Source organism: Girardinichthys multiradiatus, chromosome 19 (assembly GCF_021462225.1).
Source record: "Girardinichthys multiradiatus isolate DD_20200921_A chromosome 19, DD_fGirMul_XY1, whole genome shotgun sequence".
In the NCBI taxonomy this organism is placed as follows: Eukaryota; Metazoa; Chordata; class Actinopteri; order Cyprinodontiformes; family Goodeidae; genus Girardinichthys; species Girardinichthys multiradiatus.
This window is the reverse complement of record NC_061811.1, coordinates 28414-46826: the sequence shown is the minus strand read 5'-3', so window position 1 is coordinate 46826 and position 18413 is coordinate 28414. Positions and strand designations below refer to the sequence as shown.

Genomic DNA, 18413 nt, shown 5'->3' with positions numbered 1-18413 from the left:
GAGCGGGTCTGGTATGGGGACCAGAGGATTTTGTTTCTTCTTTTTGCAGATGACGTGGTCCTGCTGGCCCCCTCTAGCCAAGACCTACAGCATGCGCTGTGGCGGTTCGCAGCCGAGTGTGAAGCGGCTGGGATGAAGATCAGGTCCTCCAAGTCCGAGGCCATGGTACTTGACCGGAAAAGGGTGGCCTGTCCTCTTCAGGTTGGAGGGGAGTTCCTGCCTCAAGTGGAGGTGTTTAAGTATCTCGGGGTCTTGTTCACGAGTGGGGGAAAAATGGAGCGGGAGATTGACAGTCGGATCGGTGCGGCTGCTGCAGTAAAGGGGGCACTGTGCCGGTCCATTGTGGTGAAGAGAGAGCTGAGCCGAAAAGCGAAGCTCTCGATTTACCGGTCGGTCTACGTTCCTACCCTCACCTATGGCCATGAACTTTGGGTCATGACCGAAAGAACGAGATCCCGGATACAAGCGGCTGAAATGAGCTTCCTCCGTAGGGTGGCCGGGCACTCCCTTAGAGATAGGGTAGGGTGAGGAGCTAGGCCATCCGGGAGGGGCTCGGAGTAGAGTCGCTGCTCCTCCACATTGAGAGGAGCCAGTTGAGGTGGCCCGGGCATCTATACCGGATGCCTCCTGGATGCCTTCCTCGGGAGGTGTTCCAGGCACGTCCCACCGGGAGGAGGCCCAAGGGACGGCCCAGGACACGCTGGAGGGACTATGCCTCTCGGCTGGCCTGGGAACGCCTTAGGCTCCACCCGGAGGAGCTGGAGGAGGTGTCCGGGAAGAGGGATGTCTCTGCTGAGTCTGCTGCCCCCGCGACCCGGTCCCGGATAAGCGGAAGACGAGGAGTACGAGTACGAGTACGAGGTCAAATTATCAGGCAGCATAGGATAAATTTTCACTGTTACGCTGATGATACTCAACTTTACTTATCCATAAATCCTGATGAGCCCAACCAGTTAGATAGACTACAAGCATGTCTTGAAGACATAAAAACTTGGATGACTTTAAATGTTGTTGTCTTTGGACCTGAGTCTTTAAAAAAGAAACTGCTTAGTCAATCACTTAACCTGGATGGCATTAAATTGACCTCTGATAAGAAAGTAAAAAACCTTGGTGTTATTTTTGACCAGGACATGTCATTTAAATCCCATATTAAACAGGTTTCTAGGATTTCCTTCTTTCACCTCCGGAACATTGCCAAAATTAGAAATATCCTGTCCAGGAGTGACGCTGAAAAACTAGTCCATGCATTTGTTACTTCAAGGCTGGACTATTGTAATTCTTTACTATCAGGATGTCCACAAAATGCAGTTAAAAGCCTTCAGTTGATTCAAAATGCTGCAGCAAGAGTTTTGATGAAAATTAAAAAGAGAGATCATATTTCTCCTATTTTAGCTTCCCTTCATTGGCTCCCTGTTAAATCCAGAATAGAATTTAAAATTCTCCTCCTCACATATAAAGCCCTTAATGATCTAGCTCCATCATACATCAGAGATCTGATTGGTCCATATGTTCCTAACAGAGCACTTTGTTCTCAGACTGCAGGTTTACTGGTGGTTCCTAGAGTCTCTAGAAGTAGAATGGGAGGCAGATCCTTTAGTTATCGGGCTCCTCTCCTGTGGAACCAGCTCCCAGTTTTAGTCCGTGAGGCAGACACCCTGTCTGCTTTTAAGGCTAGGCTTAAAACTTTCCTTTTTGATAAAGCTTATAGTTAGAGTGGCTTAGGTTATCCTGAGCTATTTTCCTTATTTTTTACCTCCGTCTTCTTCCCTCCCTGTTGGTTGGAGTAAGGGGGAGTCAGGTTTAGCCTAAACCAGCTCAGTTATGGTTTAGGTGCAAACACACCCTCCATTTCTGCTACCTGTATGACCCCTTCTCTTTTCCAATGGTTATAATCAGTCTGACAGAGGGAGGTATCCCAATTGTTGTGGTTTTTAGTATAACAATGACCATCAGTGGGACCCTTTGTGGGGTTCCTTGAGACGACATTGTTGTAAATAAGCGCCGTTTAACTAAATAATCTGAACTGAAACTATTTGTGTAGTTATGCTGCTATAGGCTTAGGCTGCTGGAGGACATAACGACCACTTCACCCTCTTCGCTACATTCTCACACTACTCTCCAATTTTGCATTATTTGTTGTTATTTCAGCTTTCAACTTGTTCTCTCTTTTCTCTTCCTAGAAGCTACACTTTGTCACTACATGCATGCTCAGTATGAGGGATTGCTGCAAAGTCAACACCAGTGACTGTCCACTGTCTCTACGTGATCATCCAGGAGGAGTGAATGCTGCAGGTCACTGACTGGATGCAATCTGCTGGGTTTCCTTAGATAGAAAAACTTTTTATCCAATTTGAATAAATAACTGAATCTAACTGCACTGTTCAATGATTAGGATTAATTGGAATGTATGAACCTGACTTTTGTGAAGAGCCTTGAGACGACATGTGTTGTGAATTGGGGCTATATAAATAAACTGAACTGAAAATGAAATTGGGAGGAAACTCCATTAATGAGAGGGGATTTTCCAAACAGCTGTGCATGCTGCATTCAGGTACAGCTGAGAAACTACGTTGTCTCAATATAAAAACAACTCCAATGAGATTTTAACATGTTTTATTCTCAAAATAGACAGAGTCTTATTTAAAATTTTCAAAACATCAACACTGACCATTTTTAACTGGTTATGTTGTTGTATTATCTATCTATCCAGGCAAGGGCTATGTCTGGTTATACTACTGTATTAATTTCAAAACAGAAATCTAACCAAATCTCCAGTCAGTTCTAAATATTCCACTTTTTAGGTTTTAGAGCATAAAAAATTAAATTGATTGCCAAAATTAATTTCAGAAATAAAAATCTTAGTTTTAGTATCGAATAATTAAATGTATAAAGCATGTCGAAAAGGTACATCAAAACCCAAATACGTACTGAAATGTAATTTCTGTGTACTGTTGCACCCCTACCAGTTGGCCTTTTTGTAGAACAAAGCTCCCATGAAACATGTAGGCAACCAGCTTCTCCAAGAGCTATGCCTGAAATGCCAAGACAGGATATGTGTAAAATAGATTTTATGAATAGGACTTGAAGACCAGAATATTTTATTTAAATCAATAAGAAAATTATTTACACAACCCCTATTCACCAAAGAGCACCAAAACACATCTGGAATAGGAGTAATTTGAGAGAAACCAATAGCACAATGAAGTAAAATATGAAGTAGACTTTCATTTATACATTTAATTGACATCGATTATAAGTGAGGTCATACTGCTGGTGTTAGACAGTGATTTTATTTGAATCCATTACCACTAGAAAACAATCAGTGCTGTTTGCATCTCTTGTAGGTTTCATGTAAACACTGGATACTATTAAATATGACTTTTTCTATTTTGGTCTACAACTTTTTAAACATAAAACAAGAGCTTTTTATAATCATTAACACCCCAAATATAACCTATCACATATTTGGACTGAAGTGGATTGTTGCTGGAACTAAGGTGGATTGAACTGGACTTTTACTGGATCTGGGTGAAGTGAGTTTGACTGAATTTGAATTGGATTCGGATATTTTGTTCTATGTAAAACTTTGAGATGACTTTTGATGGGAATTTATTGTGCTGAAGTAATAGCAATTTCAATTTTAAGCATTTTATCATGACTTCATTAGGATTTCTTCCCTTGTAGGATATTTTCAGGACCTGTTGTGTGAGAGGGTATTTTGATTTTCAAGATTTATCTCGCTGCAGGCCACTTGGCTCTTTCCTCCCTGTTGCTGACTTCGAGGCTTCTGCAACAGGTCTTGTGTTTCCACATATCACTCCAGCATCTTCATAGTGGGCACAGTTATGGTTTCCCACTCCAGCATGTGTGCAGTTCAACAGGTTGGATTCAGTGCCATTGCAATGAACATCATCCAGGAGAATACGCAGTTCCCTTCCTTCTCCAAACTCAGAATTTCTGGCTGCCTTTAGGGCGTACTGGAATCCCAGCTGTCGGCAGACCACCTCGGCATTTTTCATCGACCACAAGTCATCACACACGGTGCCCCACTCCCCGTGAATGTAGATCTCCACCCGTCCACGGTCTCCTTGCATGAATTCGTCCTTGATGAGCCTCACTGCTCCATTCTGAAGCTCAGATATGTTTCCAGTTCTGGTTTTTCCCTTCCGATGTCTCCCTTTCCTCTTTGAACTCCGGGGTGGTCTGGTGGTGGTTCTGATCGGGATAGGGGTGGTCAGGGCATGTCCTCTATCACTGAGACGATCCAGGAGCCAATCATAGGTCTTTGTGGGTTCAGGTTCCGGCTTGTTTTTGGCTAGCAATTCAACTCCAAACAAAGCTGATGAAAGAATTATAGTAAAAATATATTAAAAAGGCAGAATTAGAAAGCTTGGTTTTAAGATTGTTCTAGATGGACTTACTTTCCTGGGGAACAAATTGGATGACGTTACTTTTTACTCTGACAGGAAGAGTGTCGTAGTGGCAATGTCTTGGTGGAGCACGTCTGAAAAGCAAGAAAAACTTAATAAAATATTGTACACGAAGGTGGTTATTTCTACCCTGTAAAGTTCAGTGATTCTCACATAGGTTATTTCTGGGCAAGCAAGACCCAACAGAGCAGAGGAGCTCATTACCTGGAGCTCATTTCAATTTTCATTTGGGGTATTTATGTAGGGACTGGGTTTGGCATCAACAAATCCCAATTACTTAAAAGATTCATACCCTAAACTAATTTGTCCCTTACGCTGTTCCTTATATGAAAACAAACAATATAATAAAAGGTCATTCAGTCAGTTATCTTCTATACCGCTTCTTCCATAGTGGGTCATGGGGAATCTGGTGCCTATCTCCAGCAGTCTATGGGCGGGAGGCAGGGTACACCCTTGACAGGTTGCCAGTCCATTGCAGGGCAACACACAAACAACCATGCACACACTCATTCATACACCTAAGAGAGACCAATTAACCTAACAGGCCCAGTGTACCCAGAGAGAACCCATGCATGCACTGGGAAACATGCAAACTCCATGCAGAAAGACCCCCAGCCAGGAGTCAAACCCAGGACCTTCTTGCTGCAAGGCAACAGTGCTACTTCAGCTAATTCAGACCCACAGTATATAAGAAACAACTGTATTCAAATAACATTTAATAGTGCAGACATCACTCATGACCTTCCAAAATACAGACAGCATGTAAAATGTCCCATCAGTCACAATGAAAAAAGTGCTGCAAAGTTTTAAAGGATGGTTATTGTGCTGTCCTCCGTGCAGCCTTGAGTCTCTGATGGCTCTCTGCTTCATCTTACATAAAGCCAGGAATTCAGAACATCAGAAATCTTCTGAGAGGCACCTTGTCTGTGTTTATGGTGAAATGATGTTCTTTCCACTCCAGTTTTTGGCTTGGACAGCACCCACTGGGACATTCAGAAGTTTAGAAATGCAGCTAAAAAAGCATTTCCATTAGTAAGAATTTATTTTTCTCTCTTTCCTTTTGGCAGTTGTACCTCTCAGTCACCTTTTTATATGTACCAATTGAGGTTAAACCAACTGATATAGATTTGTACAGAGCAGCAACAGGAATGCTTTCTAAAAACTTACAAATTTCAGCTTATTGCCTTGCTTTCTTTGCCTTTTTGCTCACAATTTCTTCATGTGTTCAATAGTTTTTCCCTGTCATTCTGAGTTTTTACCCAAAACTTCAGTTGTGGACTAATTTGCTTTACTTTCTTTTGCATTTGTTGATTAACTGGGCTGTTACTAACACCGGCCCCTTTGGAAATATTTGAACTGAGAAAAAACGTTGACATATTCAACACTGATGTGTCCAATATTTATTTTACCTGCTGTATGTATTTAAATCAAATTGATTTTAATCTGTTTGTCTTGTGTAGATATGAATAAACTGAACTAAAGTAAGTAACAGAGGAAGCTTTATGACTAACTTAGCATTACCAGCACTGAATTGAGTGTAACTGGGGTCACATCTTGAACTTTGGACTCATTTTTATGTTTCACTGAAATGCAAAGACAGAGTTTGGGGCCCCTACTTCACACTGAAATAAAAATCAAGAAAGTGAAATCCCTCCCAAAGCTGAGAAGTTAATCAGGCGAGTACAATCCAAATGCTGAGCATATGTTTGTGGTCATTATCCTCTTCTGCTCACCTTGATGGATCCACCACTTTATAAATGACACCAGAAGGAGACGTGGCACTCGGTGTTCCTGTGGACATGAAGTACAGCTCACCTGCAAGAACCCACAAAGAAAAGCTGGTAAATCAATTAAAGCTGGGAAAATAAGCCTGCAGCAAATGTTCTGTCAACCCATACCAGATTCATCCTCAGCAAAGGAGATGATGTACGGATAGTAGTTGTTGATGAGTCCAGGGAAGGTACATGTCTGGCCCATTCCCATGCAGATTTCATTATACTTCCACTCTCCAGAGTTGTTATCCTCCATCAGGCTCATCAGACGCCTAGAATAAACAGAAAATTCAAAGTAAACTCTAGCATAGTTATCTTCTGCATCTCAAACCTCAGCAGAAGGTTGTAAAAATGATATGAATGTATTTGAATAAGTCTAGACTAGTTCTCATATTCAGGTGACATGAGCATAAAAAACAAACAGTTATCCTTATATTTTTTCCCTATCATCACCTTGTTTCCATTCCGCGTCCTTTTAATGGCTCATCATAACTCACTGAAAAATGTTGACATAATTTCAAACATTCAAGGCTCGCAGGTTAAACTCACCCACTCATGAAGTCTCCAAATATGTACATGCCGTTCAGGTTGGGATGTTCACACCCACGGTACACGTATCCTCCTGTCACAGACTTCCCCATCTTATGAGGGTAGGCGTAAATAGGCGGCACATCATCTGTCAAGAATCGTTATTGTTATGACTACCCTGTACAAAAACACTAGAGATTACACCTTAAATTCCATCAAAATAAAGTGTTTCCACAATGTGGAAAGTGCAGAAGCTATGTGAAAGTCCCTCCCATGGTCCAGCAGTTTGTAGAACCTCCTTCATGAGCTGTAACTGTCAGCAGTGGTTCTGTCTCACTTTATCAGTTTCTCAAATCGTTGCTGAGGAATTTTGATCCATTCACCTTTTCAGCAATGCTTCAGTTCATTTATGTTTCTGCAAACCTCAAAGAATATCCCATCACAGAGTTCCAATTAGGTTGGGGTCTGGACTTTGACTGGACCACTGCAGCACCTTGATTGTTTTCTTTTTTTATAATGTGTCCTGTCTGGCTGAGTTGCAATCAAAATTGTTGTCTGATTACCAAGAAGAAGCCTAACAAAAAGAAGCCGACCTGCGGAGCATTACGGCTTCACAGTTTGGCTTTTGCCATGATGTTCTGCTTAAAATAAATAAAAACCTTTTGTAGAAATTGCTTTGGGATTTTTTCAAATGCAATGGGCACAGAGATGGAAACGAAAGGGGAAAAAAGAACAAAGAAAGGGAGAGAGATGGGGCAACATTTTAAAGGGAGAGGAGATAAGAATAGATGAGAGAAAGAAAAGAATACAAGATAACAGCCTAGAAATCTTTTACCCCTGCACAAAGAAGAGGCAGAAAAAAACACCGGGACAAACAGCAAATGAATAACAACAACATTATTGAGAAGTATACAGTACTAAATAATACATGAGCAACTGCAGCTCAATCTGTAAACACCTGATACCAAACACCTGTGAGCACACTTGTGTATGTAAGGTTTCTCCATAAAAATATTCAATAGTGGGTGGGAGTCACAGACCTGTCCCCAGGACCTGAGGTGGACACAGAGGAGATTGGAACCACAAACATCCAAGGACCCCCAACCGCACTAGAACTAAGAATGTGGAGCACATCGGCCCGGTTCTAAAGTCCCTACACTGGCTCCCTGTAGCTCGGAGAATAGACTTTAAATACTTCTGTTAGTCTATAAATCACTGAATGGCTTAGCACCAAAATACATTACAGACTTGTTGTCAGTGGATCAACCATCCAGACCTCTCAGGTCTTCTGGCTCAAATCTACTCTGCAGAACCAGAACCAAATATGGAGAAGCAGCTTTTAGTTCTTATGCTCCACTAATCTGGAATAAACTCCCAGAAAGTTGCTTTAAATCAAGATTTAAAACTTATTTGTTTAGAGCGGCCTTTGACATGGCCGAGATTACAACATGTACAGTATACAAAATATATTCTGATATAAGTTTTAGGCAATATTGCCCACCCCTACTGGCCACCCTCCAGATAAAAAAAGATTTTTTCATATCTCATATCTTAGCCACCCTCATTACTGCAGGCACAGCTGTGATCTGCCCTTCCCGCTACATCCTGCCAGCAGTGTAAATATTTCTGACAGAAGAATTATGTTGCACTCTTACTTAGTGAACTGTTGGTGCACAGCTTCTTATCATAGCAGGAGAATCCCTCTTTGGCTCTCCAGCCATAGTTCCGACCTTTCTCGATGATATCAACTTCCTCGTATTTGTTCTGGCCGACGTCCCCGCAGAAAATTCGACTCTTGCCCTCTTTGGTCTGTGGATCGCCCCGGTCCACCGAGCACCTCCACATGTTACGGACGCCATAAGCGTACACCTCTGGGCGTGCTCCGTACTCGTGTATGAATGGGTTGTCTGAGGGGATTCTATACAGGGGGCCTCTCTCATTGTTGTCCACATCAATTCGAAGAACTTTACCCAGGAGAGCAGACCTGAAACACCCCCAGAGCAACACAAACAAATTATTTTATAAAATTGAGCTTGAATCATGGCCTCTTGGCACCATAGAGTACCTACTTGTTCTGGGCATTCCCATACTTCCCAAAAGGATCTCCTGCCATTCCACCATCTCCTGTGAAAATGTACAGGTAGCCGTCATCTCCAAAGAGCAGCATCCCTCCGTTGTGATTGGATGCTGGCTCGTCGATCTCCAAAATTACACTTCAGAGAAGACATGCAACAAATAGTGTTTAACTCTATGCATTAAAAATTGGTGGTTTTCCACCATGAAGTGCAGTTTTGTCCATACCTACCGCTCTGATGTGTGGTCTACCAGATTCATGTCATTGGCAGAAACCCTGAACTCACTTATCCTTATTCTCTCATCAAAGCCAATCTCCACTGAGTAGTACACATACAGTTTGCCATTGTACTTGTATTTGGGATGGAAAGTGATTCCTAGGAAGCCCCTCTCATCTCCTTCCCATGATGATGTCAGCACCGCCTTGGTGATGTTTAGGAATGGCTTCTCCAGCTTGGATCGGTCCCGAAGAAAAGCCCACACCAGCCCCACTTGCTCTCCTACAAAAAACCGGTGGGTGCCATCATTTGCATGCACCATGGCAAGTGGGTTCCTCAGGCCATTGGCCACCTCTTCCAGACACAGCTGCAGACAGCCATCAGAATCCATCTCAACCCGGCCTAGGTTCTGGGTAAGCTTCTGACTACTGAGCAGGTGAGGGTAGCAATAATCACCATCATCCATCTCCAGGAGCTTGCAGAAACGATTCTCGTCATTTCTGGCCTGATATATACGTGGATCATCAGACAGGAAGGGGATGATTGAGCGGCATTCATTCCAGAACTGGGAGCAGTAGTCAGGACAGAGGCCTGGGATGGTCCGGAGTGGGGTGCTGGGATCCTCTGCATCAAACAGGTGAGCTGCATATGGTGAACACTCCTAAGATCAAAGATGGAGAAAAGACATCTAATGAAGAATGAAGAAAGAATAATAAATGCAAAAAGAATACAAGCTTTCAGTTATTAAGATGAGATTTTTCCATATGTTCCTAACAGAACCTTTCACTCTCAGACTGCAGGTTTACTGGTGGTTCCTACAGTCTCTAGAAGTAGAATGGGAGGTAGATCCTTTAGTTATCAGGCTCCTCTCCTGTGGAACCAGCTCCCAGTTTTAGTCTATCAGGCTGACACCATGTTTATTTTTTAAGGGGGATTAGGTCACACAGTCCCTCCAATGAGGATTTTTTCTACTCTGTGGTATCCTCCAGGTGGGATTTGCCTGGAAAACTTTGACATGAGACCATACAGAGGCCAGAAAAATGGCTCAATAAGATTATTTAATCCTAAAGGAGTAATGAGGCTTCATTTAAAGGAACAATGCTAAATGTAGGTTGTGTCAAAGGTCCTTCCTTTTTGGTTTCCAAACATGGTATGAGTTAAGATTTGGTCTCATCTGACCAGAATATACACTGCTCAAAAAAAATAAAGGGAACACTGAAACAACACAATTTAACTCCAAGTAAATCAATCTTCTGTGAAATCAAACTGTCCACTTAGGAAGCAACACTGATTGACAATCAATTTCACATCTTGTTGTTCAAATGAAAAAAACAACAGGGGGAAATCTTTGGTGATTAGCAAGACTCACTCAATAAAGGTGTGGTTCTGCAGGTGGGGACCACAGACCACTTCTCAGTACCGATGCTTTCTGGCTGATGTTTTTGTCTCTTTTGAATGTTGGTGGTTCTTTCACACTCGTGGTAGCATGAGACGGACTCTACAACCCACACAAGTGGTTCAGGCAGTGCAGCTCATCCAGGATGGCACATCAATGCAAGCTGTGGCAAGAAGGTTTGCTGTGTCTGTCAGCGTAGTGTCCAGAGCCTGGAGGCGCTACCAGGAGACAGACCAGTACACCAGGAGACGTGGAGGAGGTCGTAGGAGGGCAACAACCCAGCAGCAGGACCGCTACCTACGCCTTTGTGCAAGGAGGAACAGGAGGAGCACTGCCAGAGCCCTGCAAAATGACTTCCAGCAGGCCACAAATGTGCATGTGTCTGCACAAACGGTTAGAAACCGACTCCATGAGGATGGTATTAGGGCCTGACATCCACAAATGGGGGTTGTGGTCTCAGCCCAACACCGTGCAGGAAGCTTGGCATTTGGCAGAGAACACCAGGATTGGCAAAGTCACCACTGGCGCCCTGTGCTCTTCACAGATGAAAGCAGGTTCACACTGAGCACATGTGACAGAGTCTGGAGACACCTTTAGTCCAGGTCTGGGAGGAGATCCCTCAGGAGACCATCCACCGTCTCATCAGGAGCATGTCCAGGCGTTGTAGGGAGGTCATAAAGACACGTGGAGGCCACACACAATACTGAGCCTCATTTTGACTTGTTTTAAAGACGTTACATTAAAGTTGGATTAGCCTCTAGTGTGTTTTTCCACTTTAATTTTGTGTGTGACTCCAAATCCAGGCCTCCATTGGTTAATAAATGTGATTTGCATTGATAATTTTTGTGTGATTTTGTTGTCAGCACTGTTGGATGGGTGCGACTTTGTGCTGCAAGGCACCTGCACTCCGCTTTGTATTATGCTCTGGTATGCAGCCCTCCTGTGTGTGGGATCACCGTTATCTATTTCACACAATCGCATCCCGTGAGAACCAGCCTCCTTTCAGCCTCACACACACATGAACTGTCTGTTGAACTGTGCATATAAATAAAGAGATAGGGTGTCAAAACTTTGTAGTCTGCACTGCAAAGTGAGCTACCCTTGCAAGTAAAACTGATTCTGTATCGTTCTTGCCTCTGAGTTGACTAATTAATACCTAACAAGCACATTAAACTTTGTACAGAACAAAGTATTCAATGAGAATATTTCATTCATTCAGATCTAGGATGTGTTATTTGAGTGTTCCCTTGATTTTTTTGAACAGTGTATTATCCGAGTATTTTAGTGGCTCATCCAAATCCTGTGCAGCAAATATTAAACGAGGTCCAACTGTTTCTTTCTTCAGCAATGAAGTCTCGGCAGTCACTGAAATGAACATCTGTTAAGATATATGGTCATTAATTTCACCAAAAAAAGGCATTTCCAGACTACTCCTTTGTGATTTTGTTGCGGTCTTTTATGACGTCACAGGGGAACCCCCGCACGTAAACTGACTGCTGCTACAATAGCAGCAACACAGACAGCAGCGAAGAATCTGATATTTCTTTAGATATATTTCAGTGAGCTCAGTCCAAGTATGTATGGTGTTGTTCTGGAGCTCTGACTGTCAAGTGTTCATCAGATAAACAGCCTGGGTAAAGAAACTGTCTTTGTGGTGGCTGGTTTTAGCAGACAACGCTCTGTAGCGCCACCTGAAGGCAAAAGCTTAAACAGTTTTTGTGCAGGGTGTGTGAGGTCTGCAGAGATGTTAGCTGCCCTTCTCCTGTATAAGTCCTGGATGGAGGGAAGGTCAGCCCTGGTGATTCTCTCTGCAGTCCTGATTATTCGTTGCAGTCTGGACCTGTCCTGTTTGGTGGATGAGCCAAACCACACTGAGATGGATGAAGACAGGACAGACTGAATGATGGCAGTGGAGAAGATGACCAGCAGCTCCTGTGGAAGGTTGAACTTGAGTAGCCTCAGGAAGTACAGTCTTTGCTGGACCTTCTATTGGCAGCCGTTAACATTAGATCAATTTGATCAGTAACTGGTGTTTGGATCCAAGCCATGGATTTAGACATTTAAAGGCCAGTTTTATTTTTTCTGGAATTTTTAAAATAAATCACAGTAACCTGCTCCTAACTCAGCCCAGAAATAGAATGACAGCTGACTTCCCGTGACGTCACTGTTTGAATATAAACCCAAAACGGTTTGGTGGAAGAGGTCTGTTCCGGGGGACTCCCTTGTTCTGCTGGGGTACTTCAACGCTCACGTTGGCAATGACTGTGAGACCTGGAGGGGGGGTGGTTGGGAGGAATGGCCCTCCCGTTCTGAACCTGAGTGGTGTTTTGTTATAGGACTTCAGTGCTCATCATGGATTGTCCATAACTAACACCATGTTCAAACATAAGGGTGTCCATATATGCTCTTGGCAGCAGGACACCCTAGGCCGCAGATTGATGATTGAGTTCGTCGTCGTGTCATCTGATCTGCGGCCGCGTGTCTTGGACACTCGGGTGAAGAGCAAAGCGGAGGTTTTCACTAACCACTACCTGGTGGTGAGCAGTTCCACTGGATTGGCAGACCGGGGTGATGGTCCCCCTATTCACAAAGGGGGACTGTAGAGTGTGTTCCAACTATACGGGGGTCACACTCTTAAGCCTCCATGGTAAGGTCTATTCCAGGGTCGTGGAGAGGAGGGTCCATCGGATAGTCGAACCTCGGATTCAGGAAGAGCAGTGTGGTTTTCGTCATGGTTGTGAAACACTGGACCAGCTCTACACCCTCAGCAGGGTCCTGGAGGGTGCATGGGAGTTCGCCCAACCAGTCTACATGTGCTTTGTGGACTTGGAGAAGGCGTTCGACCGTCTCCGTTGAGAAATCCTGTGGATGGTACTCCGGGAGTATCAGGTACCAGGACCTTTGATACGAGCTGTTAGGTCCCTTTATTACCGGTGTCAGAGCTGGGTCCGCATTGCCGGCAATAAGTCGGACCAGTTTTTCAGTGAGGGTTGGACTCCACCAAGGTTACCCTTTGTCACTGATTCTGTTCATAACTTTTATGGACAGAATTTCTAGGCGCAGCCAAGGTGTTGAGGGGATCCGTTTTGGTGGCCGTAGGACTGCGTTTCTGCTTTTTGGGGATGATGTTGTCCTATTTAGGTGTGAAGTGGCCAAAATGAGTTTCTTCCACAGGGTGTCTGGGCTCTCCCTTGGAGATAGGGTGAGAAGCTCAGTCATCCGGGTGGGACTCAGAGTAGAGCAGCTGCTTCTTCACATCGAGAAGTGCCAGCTGAGGTGGCTCAGGCATCTGGTTAGGATGCCTACTGGATGCCCTGGTGAGGTGTGCCGGACACGTCCCACCGGGAGGAGGCCCAGAAGCAGACCCAGGACACACTGGAGGGACTATGTTTCTCGGCTGGCTTGGGAACACCTTGGGATTTCCCTGAACGGACGAACTGGCCCGAGTGGCTGGGGAGAGGGAAGTCTGGGTCTTTCTGCTTAGGCCGCTGGCCCCGCGATCCGACCCCATATAAATGGATGACAATGAATGGATGGATGGACAAACTTTATTTAAAGGGTGGTTTTTAAATGCAGATCGGCCATAACGCGCTGCCCGCGCTTATGCATTTTAACCCTTTTTTAGTGGTATTTTAAAGGTATGTGTTTGATTCTGGTAACCAGCTATAAGCTTCTTTTGTTAGCTCCAACCGCTAACGGCTCAGAACACATACTCGCCCACTTTATGAGTGAGCTGAAGATCATTTACACAGAAAGGTTGTTGGTCCTCATTCAAAATGTTTCCTTAAATATTAGTTTAATATTTCCTTCATAATATTTCTTTAAATATTACCTCAATAAATAAAGGCAGCTAATTAAAGACTGTTGAAAATTAGTCATCCAGAAGGTTGGTTTTATTCAGCAGATCATTATTTAAAATATTATTTTATTAAAATAATATTTTATCTGATCTTACATTATGAATGGTTGTCTAAACGTTTGCTGATTATTGTCTAAGTTAGTTCCAAGACTAACCTAACTTCATTTCCAGATTCTTCAAGATAATCCTTGGTTCTCAAACATAAACATTGCATGGTAATGTTGCATCACTCTTTTTGGTCATAATTTTCAATCATCTTTAATCAACTTGTTTATATTGTACATAGTCCATTAGTCTTCATCATTCTTTAAATCTGCTTGGTAGTTTAGTTGGATTGTTTTAGCAAAGTAAAGAGTTTGTTGATTGAAATATGTTTGACTTTGAGTTGACTTATTTTTGTTCATAAATTCTTGTATTTTAAGAAATTGTGTGAATTTATTCCATATATGTGCAGAATTTATGCTGTTCAATAATGTCAGAGCTCGTCTCACACCTTTCTATTTTGTCCTAATACCATCACCTTACTGGGCTGGTATTCACAGGACAACCCTTAACAGACCCAAATATTATTTGATAAAATATTAAAGTCTTAATATTAAATAATATATTCATATTCATAATTACAACAATGGGTTAATTAAGGGATTATGAACCAAGCAATTAAACATTAAATGCACCAAATTAAGCAAAAAATATAGCTTCTCTGCACTCAGTGAAGTCGCCCATTGTAGAACAAAACACATAAGAATATCTGGATACATAAGACAAAAAATTAAGCAGTTTAACTGGTTTAACTTCCACATAATGACTTCTTTTGGACTTGCTGCTGCATATATCTCTGACTTTTATTGCGCAATCTGTGTATGGTTCTGCTCCAGTCTGGAGCAGATACAGTGTAAATCCAGGGTTACAGTAAATACGGCCCTGAGTGAAACAACCGGTGGCGAAGCTGAGCAGCATGGAGCAGCAGCAGCGACACAAGGGAGGATTCAAGATCTGAAGACACTACTTGGTTTCATTTTAATAACTGCCTATATCTAAATGCACTTTTGTGACAAGGAAGTGTTCTTACCTGCTGATCCTTGATCCGTTTAACAACAGCAGCAACAACCTTTTCTTTGGAGACCTTTCCCCATCAGATGCTCTGAACAGCTTTAGACTCCGCTTCAACGTCCTCCTTCATCTGCAGATATCTGACCTCTGACATCATTTCTCTGGTGAATTCAAAGGTTTCTTGTTCAAAGCAGTTTGCTGAGAAGTCCTCTGATCACACCTGGCTGTGCTTGGTGGGACCAGCCCATTTGTTCCTCCTCAGTTTTGCAGCTCTGATCCTCTTCACTGCTGGCCACTTGCTGCCACCACCAGCAATGCACCGTTTCACCATATTAACACTGTTTTTAATACAACTTGGCTTCTACCTCAACCATTTATCATTGACGCTTACACAATGAATGACCGGAGACTTCCCCTTTGACGTAATGTCCGAGCGACTTTGGACATGCAAAATTTAACATTGAAATATGCTTATTTTGTGTCACAATTGTCTTTTTCACATCTTTAATCCTATTATCATATCAATTACTGCTCAATTCTAAAACGGAATTTTTTTTAGGATATTCTAATTTAAGATGCAGATTAGAACCAAGCACTGCAGTCTGATTCTGCTGCTCTGTAGACATGTGCCTAAACTGTGCTTCATGTTATTATGCAAGACTGTGTGTTTTGGTTAGATGAAAACCTGCGCAGCTGGCGACCTTTGTCCTTACCTGGCAGAGCACCTCCAGCACGAAGCCCGCACAGCTGTCATAGCCCCGCTTATTAACGTTTTCCATGATCCGGTAATATCTGCCCATCAGTTCCTGGTCCTTCTGCTGATCGCAGCAACCAAACTCCCTGTACATGACGCAGAACTCCAGGTCTCCGTGAGGACGGAAGGGCGGCTTAAAGTCCAAACACTGCGGGTGAAACACAGCAGGTGTCACACACAGGAATAAAATGCACACAATGGCCTGCCGCCACATCTGGATTCCTGGCCGGCCTGGAGTCTCAGCAGAACTCTGCTGCATGACGACAAGAGGAGGGAACACTGACAGAAAACTGAGAAAGCTGCATATGCTTCCTGCCAAGGTGGACTTTGCTCTGGACTCGGCGACGCGCAGTGTCCGCACACAGCAGAAATCCCCAGCTCAACCTGGAGAGTATATGCGCTGTTGGTGCAAAACTTTTAGTTATGACAACATCAATAAAACTATTTTCCCAGCAGAGGCCGACAATATCCACGAAATAATGTTGTCCAAAAAACAAGAAAAAAAGTGTAAATTCTTAAAACAATAAGAAATAAATTAAGTAAATGTAAAAACAGAGTCAATATTATTTTTAAAGAAAGTTAATTGGTGTCAGGTGAAAGATTGACTGAAAGCCCTGGCTCCTGTGGTAACTAAACAGGAATAGTAGCAGGGATTTTCCACCACAGATTCTGGTTCTTAGGATTTGTGCAGTGGTGTCTATAAGGGCCAAAAGCGGCAGTGGCCCAAATAGTTAATTCTATAAGTTAATCCTTTAAAATAGAAAAAGAAAATACATCCACCTAACCTAACGTTTTTTTTATTTGTATTATTTTAAGATTTTATTTGTCTTGGAAAATTTCCACCTAAAAATAAAAACAGTGCTTTTCTGTATTGACCGCCTCCGCTTGCAGGTCAAATTTGCTCTGTTCTTGAATTACATGATAAGCCAAACCATTCGGAGGGCTGTTTAGCCCCCAAGCCTCACTTTGGAGATGCCTTTGCTAGAGCCAGTTCTTACCTGACTCAGCTGAATAATCTGTGTGCTTTTCCATTACCCAAACGTCATGTCATTAAACATGTCTCATCCAGTTAAAATGTGATAAGTCAAGTCAAGTTTATTTATATAGAGCTTTTCAGCAACAAGGCATCAAGGTGCTGTACATGAGGAAAAACATTACAATGATACAGAAAATCAAACAACAAAGGTAATTAAAAAAATAAAGAGAATAGGATTATGGATAGGAAAATGAAAGGAGACTTGGACCGAAAACTTAACTAATAATGTTTAGATGGCCCAGTTAAAGGCCACTATAAACAAATAAGTTTTTAATCTTGATTTAAAGCAACTTAGGGTTTCAGCGCTTTCACAGTTTTCTGGGAGTTTATTCCAGATTAGTGGAGCATAAGAACTGAAACCTGCTTCTCCATGTTTAGTTCTGGTTCTGGTTCTGCAGAGTAGATTTGAGCCAGAAGACCTGAGAGGTCTGGATGGTTGATACACTGACAACAAGTCTGTAATGATACTCCCCAGTTTTCTGTATTTCTGTGAGAGATAATAGTGTATGGAGACAACTTATCCACATTTAAATGTATCCCAGTATCTCTGCAAACAGATGCTCTAATATCAGCATAATAGTTTATTAACACTATTGATAACTACCAGCAGTGCTTGTGAGCGCCTCACAGTCCTGATCAGCTGGAAAACCGAAGTTCAAAAACTTTAGAGATGGATTTATTAAAACCACCTGGAGATATTAAAGGACCAACAGTGTTAAAGATCTGAGTCAGAAATTATGTTTATGGATTCAAGGGAAAATAGTTAACTAAGCAGAACATTGACCAACTCAAACTCCTTGACATTTGATTTCAAAATAAACTGCATGAAGATAAGAGACAGTCATCTTCTGTTATTCTGAATTTAATCTGATATTCTATTACTTATGACCAATGTGTTTTTACAGTTTATTGTTTCTTTATATTTTATCAATCCAAAATGAAACTAAACTCCGAAGTTTTAAGCAGGACGCTCACAAGGTTTTGATTGGCTGCTTCTTTTCCAGCAGTTGTAAACACTGGTGTTTAGAGGCCAAAGCCAGTGTCTGTGTTGGTGAAAACACTAAAGAACTGGTACCCAGTAAACTAGAAACCTCTAGCACCAGTTGGGCACTAGTTAGGCAGATTCATATTCAATCAATTAGAATATGCAATCTGAATAAGTTATCCGATGCAGTGTAATAAAATAGATATCATTTAGCAGGTGAAACAGTCAGGTATTATTTAGGGGTTTTTTCATCCTGGTTTGGGCTGAATATTGTTCCCTCTTTTTTCCATCAATGATCCTATGCTGCCA

The 18413-nt window shown here is 42.5% G+C and overlaps 1 protein-coding gene across 1 annotated transcript; it reads right to left on the bottom strand.

Annotated features, from left to right (window-relative positions):
- Positions 1–2596: 2596 nt before the first annotated feature.
- On the bottom strand, positions 2597–16445 carry hhipl1 (HHIP-like 1). The gene is made up of 9 exons (XM_047393022.1): positions 16043–16445; positions 9036–9682; positions 8800–8943; positions 8386–8714; positions 6752–6878; positions 6329–6474; positions 6164–6245; positions 4422–4504; positions 2597–4339 (listed from the first exon to the last, which is right to left on the bottom strand). The coding sequence occupies exons 1-9, from the start codon at positions 16340–16342 to the stop codon at positions 3726–3728; spliced, it is 2472 nt and encodes an 823-aa protein (XP_047248978.1). The 5' UTR covers positions 16343–16445; the 3' UTR covers positions 2597–3725.
- Between the last annotated feature and the right edge of the window lie 1968 nt (positions 16446–18413).